The sequence below is a fragment of the Microcaecilia unicolor genome, chromosome 2, assembly GCF_901765095.1.
Source record: "Microcaecilia unicolor chromosome 2, aMicUni1.1, whole genome shotgun sequence".
Taxonomy (NCBI): domain Eukaryota; kingdom Metazoa; phylum Chordata; class Amphibia; order Gymnophiona; family Siphonopidae; genus Microcaecilia; species Microcaecilia unicolor.
The window spans coordinates 513,523,077-513,535,607 of record NC_044032.1 but is presented as its reverse complement, the minus strand read 5'-3'; the positions used below and the strand labels follow the sequence as shown (position 1 = coordinate 513,535,607).

The window sequence follows — 12,531 nt, the reverse complement described above, 5'->3', positions numbered from 1 at the left end:
AATGAAAGTCCTATATACTAAACTTCAGTAACATAGATGGTTTTCCCTGACTTAAGCAAAGTGACTGGAGAGAAAAATAGATCCAAATGTAACAAAAATAAAAATTTTCACTGGCAGCGAGCAGTAACTAATACACACTGCTTATGTTAGCCGTACAGCCTTCCCTCTGATGCAATTTCCTGTTTCCGCATAGGCGGGAATACATCAGAGGGAAGGCTGTGGGGCCAGTGCGAACAGTATGTATCAGTCGCTGCTCACTGCAGGCGACGATATGCTATTTACAAGTTATGCAGGAGGGAGAGTAGTTGGGAATTTTCGGCTGGTTGGGCTAGGGGATCCCTGCCAGCCACATCATAGGTGTGCTGCTACTGGGTGGGCCTGAGCCCAAAGTGGGTGGGCCTGGGCCCACCCTTGGCTACGCCACTGGGTGCTAGTCTGCTGAGGCAAAGACTGAGCCTGAGTCAGAGGGGCGTGGCTCAGGCCAGGACAGCCTTGAAAGCACTGAGGCTGAACAGATCAAGGAGGCCCCGCTACAGAGGTTTCCAAGTAAGCGGGCAAGTGGGAACTGAAGTGCAGAGGATTCCCAGAATCGAGCAATTATTAGCCGGTCAAGTCAAGGAGGTATGAGAAGCGACCTTGAACTTCAGAGTTAAGAAGTGACTATATATTGAAGTGTGGAAGCTGTCAGGGACAAGATTCCAGGACTGTGCTTGACAGACTTTACTAAAAGTGAGAAGCCTGTGAGAAAACAGGCATGTTTATCTTTCCTGTGGTGCAAAATAAAGCCTTTCCTTTTCACATTTGCACTGCCCTCTGTGTGTTTTATGAGGACTCCCTGCTCTGCCGGGGCACACATTATCACAGTCAACATTTATTATATTTGATTTAATTTTTGTGAAATACTATAAATACAAAACTATATATATATATATATATATCTTGGTTTTGTATCTCCCAAAGTGACCTGCTTCCCTGGAATTTGAAGTGTCCAGCAAGGATAAGGTCTTATGTCAAAACAGAATCACTGCCAAAAATCACCCAGAGGGGAGTGGCACTTGTTGCTGTTAAGCATTCTCTGGCTTTGATGAAGGATGTTAACATATGTAGAGAGAGAGAGAGAGAGAGAGAGAAGATCTGGATGAAGGAGAATTTCTGTGTCATTTTAGTCAGTCCGAACACTGAACATACTGGTGGTCAGAGCTGGTGCAGCTCAGGGGTGCCAAGAATCACAGAGCACAAGCCTGAGTAACATTTTCAGCAGAATGGCCACAGGCAAGGTTCATCAGTCTGGGATTTGCAATGGATCCAAAAGTGACCCGTTCAGCTCTGCAGAAGAATACAATCAGGAAATACACATGAAAATGTGCAAGAAGATTGCACAGCTAACTAAGGTGAGAAGGTACTTAGTCTGAGGAGTGGAGGGATGGCATGGCAGCAATGACGTACTGCAAGGAGCATTGTATAATTCTGCAGCAGCACAATATAACGTGTGTGTGTGCAAGGTAAAGAGAGCTATTTTAAATCACTTTTTGAAAAGCAGACTCGGTTATTGCAGGAGCTTTATTTCAAATGAGCTCTTAACAGACAAATTGCTCATGGTTCTTCTTTAATATTCATGTCAGGCGCCTCTGCTGTATATTCTGCAATTTGAATGTGTTATTGCACAGCATTTGAAATTGAAGGGCATTTCTATAACTGGGTGCCTGTATTTATGCATCACCTACACGTGTAGTAGATGTACATTCATGGGTAAGTAGCAGCAAAATGGTTAAGGCCCCGATGCTCAAAAGTCACCGTTAAATACGGCAGCCGCGGGTGAAGTTACCAATTCCTACGGCAACTGAAGCTCAAAGGGAATTGCATGCAAATGAGATGCACAGAAATTCTGCAAGCAGCTCGTTAAGGAAAGTGCCTTGCACATGCACAGAACCGTCTCTTGGTAAGTGTCCATGTTCTGTGCATGCCCAGGAATCATTTTGTCCCACTGCTGCACTTTTCCCCTGCAGTGCTCTGAGGCTGACTCCACTGTCCCAAGTCTCTCCCTTCCCCTGCAGTGCTCTCCTACACCTTCCTCCTTCAGTTTACTTGCTTTCCCTCTGGCTGCCCCCGATTGATTTTGCCGGCACTCTTGGGAATCTCTTCCTTGCTGAAAGCCCCCCCCCCCAGCTGACATCATAGGGGCTTTCCCCTGCCAACTGGCTGTCTACTTTTGTATCTCCGCCCCTCTAAGCTGTTCTCTGTTCTCCCACACTGTTGTGTTCCTCCTGCTATTGAAAATGCAAGCAGACTACTCATCCCAGAAGTCGCCCTCACACGACAGCTCCAGACCTGCCAGAAAATTTTGCATGTTAAAGGCAGGTGCTCCTTTCTGTGCATTGCACGGAATGCTAATTTTCGTACTAATGAGCATGTTGTAATACATTTGCATTGGATTATCAGTAGCTGCTACAGCAAACAGTTAAAGCCACACAAAATCTCTTTATGCATTAGACGCTAAATAATGTTTGCTTTAGAATGGCTACATCCGGGCTAAAGGAAACTTTGCAAGCACGGTAAGCTTTGTGCATCGGGCCCTGAGAACTATTCTGTAAGGATGCATGTAAGTGACGTGGAGGGGCATAATCGAAAGGGGCGCCCAAGTTTTCCTGAGGACGTCTTCGCAGGACATCCCCAGACAGGGGCGGGGAAACCCATATTATCAAAACAAGATGGGCGTCCATCTTTCGTTTTGATAATACGGTCGGGGATGACCAAATCTTGACATTTAGGTCATCCTTAGAGATGGTCATCCTTAGACTTGGTTGTTTCTGATTTTCGGCAATAATGGAAACCGAGGATGCCCATCTCAGAAACGACAAATCCAAGCCATTTGGTCGTGGGAGGAGCCAGCATTTGTAGTGCACTGGTCTCCCTGACATGCCAGGACACCAACCGGGCACCCTAGGGGGCACTGCAGTGGACTTCACAAATTGCTCCCAAGTGCATAGCTCCCTTACCACTACCATAGCCCTTACAAGTGAAGGGGGGCACCTAGATGTGGGTACAGTGGGCTTCTGGTGGGTTTTGAAGGGCTCACATTTACCACCACAAGTGTAACAGGTAGGGGGGGATGGGCCTGGGTTCGCCTGCCTGAAATGCACTGCACCCACTAAAACTGCTCCAGGGACCTGCATACTGCTGTCATGGAGCTGGGTATGACATTTGAGGCTGGCATAGAGGCTGGCAAAAAATATTTTTTAAAGTGTTTTTTTAGGGTGGGAGGGGGTTAGTGACCACGGGGGGGGGGGGGGGGGTAAGGGGAGGTCATCCCCGATTCCGTCCAGTGGTCATCTGGTCAGTTCGGGCACCTTTTGACGGCTTGGTCGTAACAAAAAAAAGGACCGAATAAAGTCACCCAAGTGCTCGTCAGGGACACCCTTTTTTTTCGATTATGGGTTGAGAAACCCATGTGTTAGGCACGCCCAAGTCCCCCCTTCGCTACACCTCCAACACGCCTCCAGGTACTTTGGTCGTCCCCGCGACGGAAAGCAGTTGGGGACGCCCAAAATTGGCTTTCGATTATGCTGATTTGGACGACCCTGGGAGAAGGACGCCCATCTCCCGATTTGTGTCGAAAGATGGGCGTCCTTCTCTTTTGAAAATAAGCCTGATAGCGTGTAAAAGTAAGGGAGGTATTCACATGGGTGGAACATGGGAGGGGCATGGGCAGAGCTGCCACTTATATGTGCAGCTTCAGAATACTGTATGTACCCCACTGCTGTATATTCATGACTGCAGTTATGCCAGATCTACGGCTGATGTAACTGTTGGCAGCTAAATATTAGGCACGCCAATGCCGGGTTACGTTAGTTTTCTGTAATGGAATGTGGGTGCTCAGATGCCATTACAGTTCATTTTTCCATTAACTACCACTATTCAGGATCTCTGCAATCGCATAAAGTTTTTTTTTTTAAACTTCAAATTAGATGGGTTCTCACCTTCTAAAATTGAATTCTGACAAGCCTAAGTTACTCTGGGTGAGCAGAAACTGTTCTCTTCCAAATCACGATCCTACATTAGATGGTAAACCTATTAAGCTGCAAACAGTACTTTAGGGAAAGGGGAAATGGGACTTGATATACTGCCTTTCTGTGGTTTTTGCAACTACATTCAAAGCAGTTCACATATATTCAGATACTTATTTTGTACCAGGGGCAATGGAGGGTTAAGTGACTTGCCCAGAGTCACAGGGAGCTGCACAGGGCCAGTCTTAGCAAGTGCGGGGCCCTGTGCAGACCAATTTGGTGGGGCCCCACCCTAGCCCCTCCCCTCCCCACCCCAGCCCCACCCCCACCCTAGCTCCACCCCATTGATAAGATTATTCCATTTTTAGAAAATTTTTTATTTATGAAATTTCAAATAAAGACAAATGAATCTAAACTTGTACAAAAAAACGGATTGAAATAATAAGCACAATGCTATCATGAACCCCCCTCCCTAGAAATTCAGTTCAAGTCCAATTCTCATAACAAAGGAGAAAAAAGGAAAAATACTAAGAAAAGATCCAGTACTTTCAAATTCCCCTATTTTTTAATTTAAAAAGGTTCCTTGGAAATTGATTTTATATGTGCTTTTTTCCTCTCCTAAGCTGAACGTGCTTAGAGAAATGCCCCTTTTTCTTGAGACTACAATGCTATTTGCTTTGGAAACTCAAATTTTCCTAAATACACATGATCTGGCCAGCTTAGCAAGATAAGTACCTTTAGATGGACAATTTTTAGTCTGCCCACTTGGGATTCTTTAGGTTTTCAATAACTTTGGGCAAATTAACAGTAAAGTCTGACACTGCTAGCCCTCTCCACTTGCCCCTGTCCCCACCCCTCACATACACGCATCACTTTAGCTAACCTCTTGATCTTTTCCTGTCACTGCCCTTCATAAAACACTGAATTTTGACTTAATCACTGATGGGAGAATAATAGACTACTGCAATAGTATTTACCTTTAAAATGGCACAAAAGGGTTTTGAAACTTCCTTCTTCCTTATAAGAAAAGCTATCACCATACCTGGCTTACCTTTGAATGGCAGTGGCACAAACTTGCTCCAGCTCGAGCTCCACTTGACTGTCTTTATTTATTTTTAAGTCGCACTCACTCGCACACCAGCTCACCTCCGACCAGGCTCCAAGCAGCTTTCCCGCTCAGTGACTCCCGCCCGCCAAACAAGAAATACCTCATTAGAAGGTGGGACATTGAGCGGGAAGTGAAACGCTGGGGTGAGCCGTCGCTGCAACTCTCTGTCGGGAGCCGGGGCTGTTGCGCTGGCGCTGCAACTGTCTGTCGGGGCCGTCGGTGCAACTGTCGGGGGCCGGGGAGGCTGCTGACGGCGGGCTCAGCGGGGGATGGGCACCGTGCCGCAACGTGGCGGGAGCGGAGCGGCAGTGGCTGAGCGGGATCATGATGCAGTCGTCCGAGCGGGGGTCGGTTGGAGTGAGGCAGAGTTGGGGCCCCCCTAAGCGCGGGGCCCTATGCGGCCGCCTCTGTTGCCTCTGCCTAAGACCGGCCCTGGCTACAGTGGGAATCGAACTCAGTTCCCCAGGATCAAAGTCCTCTGTGCTAACCACTAGGCTACTCCTCTGCATGTAGGTGCTTGGTTAGATTCTGAATTATCTTGGAACTCTCAAATTAAGCATTTACCCCTCTGTTTACAAAGCCACTTTGAATGGGCTGTATTGGCATTGCCATGCGTACCACAGTGTTGTTAGTAGGGGGGTTAGTTTCTACTGTCTTTAACAAATTATAATTTTTACAGCCAATTCGTTCTTTTTTATCACCTGATTATCTGGAGAAGGTTGTTCATACTTTGATTTTTTTCCAAACTTGATTATTGCAATTCTTTGGATATACATCTCTAAAATTTAATTAACAAGGATTCAATTATTACAAAATATTGTCACTAGAAGTATTCTGAACAAGTCTCGTTAGGGCAGCATTACTCCACTATTGAAATCCCTACACTGGCTCCCAGTGGTGGCTAGAATTGAATTTAAATTTTATGCCTTGTGTTCAAAATTATTGACGGTATGTGTCCAGGTTAGCTATCTCACTTAGTGGTCCTTGTACTAAGGTGTACTAACAGATGTGGAGGGGCATTTTCGATATGACATCTAAGTCCAACTTTGGATGTTTTGCTAAAAACGTCCAAAATTCAAGTGGGGAAGAAAGCCATTTTCAAAACAGAAAAATGTCTCTCTTTTTTTTTTTTTTTGGAAATGGCTATTTGCTAGGTGCTTTTGTGCTCGGTGCATTTATCTTTTTGGTCTATTTTTGAAACAAAAATGTCCAAGTGAAAAACGCACAGAATCAAGCTATTAGGATGTAGGAGGAGCCAGGATTCTTAGTAGACTGGCCACACAGACATCCTAGGAGAGCAATGGGGCAACCTTGGTGACACTGCAGTGGACTTCAAATAAATGCTCCCAGGTACACATCTCATCGTTGCTCCCTTATCTAGTCTGCTGAGCCCTCCCCCAAAGCCCACCCAAAACCCACTATCCCCAACTGTACACTACTACAGTAGCCCTTATGGATGAAGGGGGCACCTATATGTGGGTACAGTGGGTTTCTGTTGAGTTTTGGAGGGCTCATAGTTTCCACTACAACTGTAGTAGGTAGGGGAGGTATGGAGCTGGGTCCACCTGTCTGCAGTGCAATGCACCCACCACTAGACTACTCCAGGAACCTTGATACTGCTCTAATGGACCTGAGTATTACATCCGAGGCTGGCATAGAGGCTGGTAAGTAATGTTTTTAATCACATTTTTGGGGGGTGGGAGGGGGTTAGTGACCACTGGGGGAGTAAGGGGAGGTCATCCCTGATTTCCTTCAGTTGTTATCTGGTCATTTAGGTCATTTTTTGTGGCTTATTTCTTAATAAAACAGGTGTAGACCAAAATAAAACAGGTCTAGACCAAAACATCTAATGTTTTGATCCATTATTGCAAAAAAACATCCAAGTGTTAGAAATGCCCAGACCCCGCCTTTAACGCGCCCCTGACACACCCCCTTTTGTTTTGAATGCACTTCTGATGGACTTCATAGAAAAACGTCTAAAAATTGGTTTTGAAAATACCAATTTGGATGTTTTGTGAGAAAAACGTCCAAATGCAGATTTATACCAAATTGAGGGGCATAATCGAAAGGGATGCCCTAGTTTTGTTGAGGACGTCCTCGCAAAACATTCCGATGGAGGGGTGGGAAAACCTGTATTATCGAAACAAGATGGATGTCCATCTTTCGTTTCGATAATACAGTCAGGGACGCCCAAATTTTGAAATTTTGGTCGTCCTTAGAGATGGTCGTCCCTAGACTTGATCGTTCCTGATTTTCAGCGATAATGGAAACCAAGGAGGCCCATCTCAGAAACGACCAAATGCAAGCCATTTGGTCGTGGGAGGAGCCAGCATTTGTAGTGTACTGGTCCCCCTGACATGCCAGGACACCAACTGGGCACCCTAGGGGGCACTGCAGTGGACTTCATAAAATGCTTCCAGGAACATAGCTCCCTTACTTTGCTGAGCCCCCCAACCCCCCCCCCCCTAAAACCCACTAACTACAACTGTACACCACTACCATAGTCTTTATGGGTGAAGGGGGCACCTAGATGTGGGTACCAGTGGCCTAGCTACATGGAGCCTGGGGGGCCTGGGCCCCCGTAGATTCAGCCCTGGCCCCCTGCCGACAACCCTCTTGAACCCCCCTCCTGCCACCAACCCTCCCCCGCCGTCGCCTTCCGCCCCGCCGCCACACAAGGTACTTTGTTTGCTGGCGGGGTCCCCAAACCCTGCCAGCCAAAGAGTCTTCTTCAGCGCTGGAGTTAGTAGACTCCGGCGCCTTCATTCAATGAAGTTCATGTGAAGATCAGCTGTTTTTGACGCCTTACGTCCTGCAGAGGGCTACATGCATGGTGCAGGATGTAAGGCGTCAAAAACAGCTGATCTTCACACAAACTTCGTTGAACGAAGGCGCCAGAGTCTACTAACTCCGGTGCTGAAGAAGACTCTTTGGCTGGCGGAGTTTGGGGACCCCCGCCAGCAAACAAGGTACCTCGTGCGGCAGGGCAGGCGGCGATGGCGAGGGAGGGTTGGTGGTGGGAGGGGCAGTTCAAGAGGGTCGTACTCGGCAGGGGGGTCCAAATTGGCGGCGGCGGCTGGTGGGCGGCGTCGGGGGGGGAGGCGGCTAAACAGTGCCCCCCCCCACCTCGGGCTCTGGCCCCCCTCCTGGCGAGGTCTGGCTACGCCCCTGGTGGGTACAGTGGGTTTCTGGTGGATTTTGGAGGGCTTGCTGTTTCCTCCACAAACGTAACAGGTGTGGAGGGGGATGGGCTTGGGACCACTTGCCTGAAGTGCACTGCACCCACTAAAACTGCTCCATGGACCTGCATGCGCTGTCATGGACCTGAGTATGACATCTGAGGCTGGCACAAAATATTTTTAAAGATGTTTTTTGAGGGTGGGAGAGGGTTAGTGACCACTGGGGGAGTAAGGGGAGGTCATACCTGATTCTCTCTGGTGGTCATCTGGTCATTTCGGGCACCTTTTTGTGCATTGGTCGTAAGAAAAACAGGACCAGGTAAAGTCATCCAAGTGCTCATCAGGGACGCCCTTTTTTTTCCATTATGGGTCGAGGATGTCCATGTGTTAGGCCCAAGTCCCACCTTCTCTACGCCTCCGATACACCCCCTTGAACTTTGGGGGTCCCTGAAATGGAAAGCAGTTGGGGATGTCCAAAATTGGCTTTCGATTATACCGATTTGGACGACCCAGGGAGAAGGACGCCCATCTTCCGATTTGTGTCGAAAGATGGGCATCCTTCTCTTTCGAAAATGAGCCTGTTAGTGCACCAATGATTAGTGTGCACTAAATAATAAGATGCCAATTCTACTCCTACAGGCGTCTTATCATTTAATGCATGCTAATCATTAGCGCACCTTAGTAAAAGGACCCCTTATACTCTTTACCCATTGATTGCCATTCTACTAGATCAATCCATAAGAATAAGCTTTCTTATCATGCTATTCACGTATTAAAGCTCAAGTCTTCTTGTAAGAAAATGTTTATTTTTGTTGCAGTGGGCATTAGGGCCTTAACATGCAATGGGCATTAAGAACTTAACATGCATTAAGGGGTCTTTTTACCAAGCCATGCTAAAAAAATGGTGTCAGCACGTGGGTTTTCTATGCACTGTGGCCACTTTTAGCATGACGGTAAAATGGCCGCCTCGCCATACTTTTTTGTGATGGCCACATGCTAATTTCCCTATTATTACCATTACCATTACCAGGGAAGCCCTTACCGCCATCTATTTAGGAGGTGGTAAGAGCTCCCACACTACTCTCATGTTAATCGAGTAGCATGTGGTAATGTGCCCGTGCTACTTTACTAGTACAGGTATGCCTACTCTCCGCCCATGGACGCACCTCCTGCTTTGAAAATAAATATTTTTCAGTGTGAGATTAGTGCATGCTGAGTGGAAAGCTACCAACCAGCTTATTTTCGAAAGAGAAAGACGCCCATATTTCGACCCAAATAGGGAGATGGGCATCTTTCTCCCGTGAGCGAACAAATCGGTATAATCGAATGCCAATTTTGGTCATCTTCAACTGCACTCCGTCGCAGGAACGAACAAAGTGGATGGGGCGTGTCGGAGGCGTGGTGAAGGCGGGACTGGGGCGTGGTTATCGGCCAAGGAGAGATGGCCGTCTTTAGGTGATAATCGAAACAAGAAGGGCATTTTTAACAAAAATTTGGTCCGCTTTATGTGGACCCTTTTTTTTCAGGTCCAAGTCCCAAAAACGTGCCCCAACTGACCAGATGACCACCGGAGGGAATCAGGGATCACCTCCCCTCACTCCCCCAGTGGTCACTAACCCCCTCCCACCAAAAAAAACCCACTTTACAAACTTTTTTTCCAGCCTGTATGCCAGCCTCAAATGCCGTACCCACCTCCATGACAGCAGAATGTGTTCTATCCTGTGACAGCCTTTCCCTGGTTCTGATGTGGCTCTCGGGTGAGTGTGATACCTTTTCTGTTATGCGTACTGCAGAGTTACATCAGCAATGCATTGTGCTGGGTGTAGGGTATTGGGCTCCGTGATTCCACTAGCTTGTTTTAAATGCTCACAATGTTGGTAGTTGGTAGGCTCTACTCCCATGGTGCTTTCCCCCCTGCTTACTGGGTCAGAGTGTGCCCCATTTTGTTTCCGGTAGTCCATGAGGTAGTGGCCATTTTTGTAAGCCAGTTTTAGCTCCCTTTCATGTGTTACCCACGTTACTGAAAGTGGGCATTGTACAACATTCTGCCAGCTCTGACCTACTGCTAATCTCAGTACCAGGGAGACTCTTTGCCAGTGGGGCACAACCTCTGATCTGCAATTAACTGTGAGTAAACGTGCTTATTCCAATAAAAGACATTTTCGGAGACATTAGTCTTCAGGTGTCAACTGGTGTGCCAAGGTTATACAGCAGCAACAAGTCCTAGAGGCCTGCGTGTATGAAGGTCCCTGGAGCAATTTTAGTGGGTACCGCAGTGCACTTAAGGCAGGCAGACCCAGGCCCATCCCCCCTACCTGTAACACTTGTGCTGGTAAATGGGAGGCCTCCAAAACCCACTGTACCCACATGTGCCCCCTTCACCCCTAAGAGCTATTGTAGTGTTGTACATTTGTGGGTAGTGGGTTTTGGGGAGGGGGGTTGGGGGCTCAGCACTCATGGTAAGGGACCTATGCATGTGGAAGCATCTGAAGTTCAATAATCAAACACAGCGAAGATGACGCAAAATAACGGTAAAATGAAAAAAAGAAGAAAAAAAGAAGAAAAAAAAAAGAAGAAACAACAAAAAAAATGGAACAAGGAAATAAAGAATTGAAAAAATGAGAATTGCAAAAATATGCACAAGAAAAAAAGAAAAATGTGTATATAAACAAAATCAAAAATCAGAAAAAGACGACACAAGAAAAATGCAAAAAATGAATTAATTAAGATGATTTTATTAAGGTGATATGACTCGACACAGCTGTGTTTCGGCCCAAGCGGCCTGCATCAGGAGTCTGTTACACCATGTATATATTCTCTGGCAATATAAGTTCTTGTAGGAAATTCAGTGAACGCCAGTAGCTTTGAAACTCTGCTCAACAAGATATAGATATACTTTTCATACCAGAATTCTACATAACGATTGTTGTCAAACTACGCACACAGCCTTTTTAAAGGTAGAGTGTTATTGAATAAAAATTTTATTGAATTTCCTACAAGAACCTATATTGCCAGAGAATATATACATGGTGTAACAGACTCCTGACGCAGGCCGGTTGGGCCGAAACACAGCTGTGTCGAGTCATATCACCTTAATAAAATCATCTTAATTAATTCATTTTTTGCATTTTTCTTGTGTCATCTTTTTCTGATTTTTGATTTTGTTTATATACACATTTTTCTTTTTTTCTTGTGCATATTTTTGCAATTCTCATTTTTTCAATTCTTTATTTCCTTGTTCCATTTTTTTTGTTGTTTCTTCTTTTTTTCTTCTTTTTTTCATTTTACCGTTATTTTGCGTCATCTTCGCTGTGTTTGATTATTGTTGTTTTCTGCGAAGACAGGTTTCTTCTGTATTTGTTACAGCATCTGAAGTTCACCGCACTGACCTCTAGGGTGTCCAGTTGGTGTCCTGGCATGTCAGGGGGGCAGTGTACTACGAATCCTGGCCCCTCCCACTACCAGATGGCTTGGATTGGGACGTTTTTGAGCTGGGCGTTTTTAGTTTCCATTATCGCAAAAAAAACAAACGCCCAGCTCGGAAATGACTAAATCCATGGCATTTTGGTCCGTACAAACGTATTTTCGAAACGAAAGATGGACGCCTATTTTTTTTTTTTTAAATACGGTCTTTCCCACCCCTTCACGAACCCGTTCTTGGACATAGACGCCCATGGAGATGGGCGTTCACGTTCGATTATGCCCCTCCAAGGGACCCTCAGCGCATCCCACGGTAGTGCCCTTTTAGCGAGCAGTAGGCCCATGTTAGGCCTACCACACCTTAGTAAAAGGTCCCCATTGGGAATTAACACACATTAAAGCCATAACACCTGCATGAAGGCCTTAATGCTGCTTGATGAATTCCCCCCATAATAGACTCTTGCCGCGTGGCATTAGGGCACTTAAAATGGGGCATCCAGTTATAGAATTACCCCTTATTACACAATGAGAGTTAAGGTTGGAATACTCTCCACCAAAGAAAGGAGCAGACTATATCACATAATTTATTTATTTATTTATTGCATTTGTATCCCACATTTTCCCACCTCTTTGCAGGCTCAATGTGGCTTACAATACATCATGAATAGTGGTAATATATTAGAAAATACATATTTAGTGTTATAATGCACTGATATGTGAGCAGCAAAATTCAAGTATTTACAGAATAGTGCCTAGGCAAAATTTTTGCATTTTACAAGCACATATTGTGTGTATTTGCCATTTTTCTAATGACTTATGC

The 12,531-nt window shown here is 46.0% G+C and overlaps 1 protein-coding gene across 1 annotated transcript in view; it reads left to right on the top strand.

The window, feature by feature from the left end:
• Positions 1-1,324: 1,324 nt before the first annotated feature.
• Positions 1,325-12,531, top strand: part of FAM184B (family with sequence similarity 184 member B) — a 98,375-nt gene continuing 87,168 nt past the window's right edge. The window contains exon 1 of the mRNA XM_030192189.1: positions 1,325-1,391. Within this exon, the coding sequence (XP_030048049.1) occupies positions 1,356-1,391 (36 nt within the window). The 5' untranslated portion in view covers positions 1,325-1,355. The remainder of the gene's footprint in view (positions 1,392-12,531) is intronic.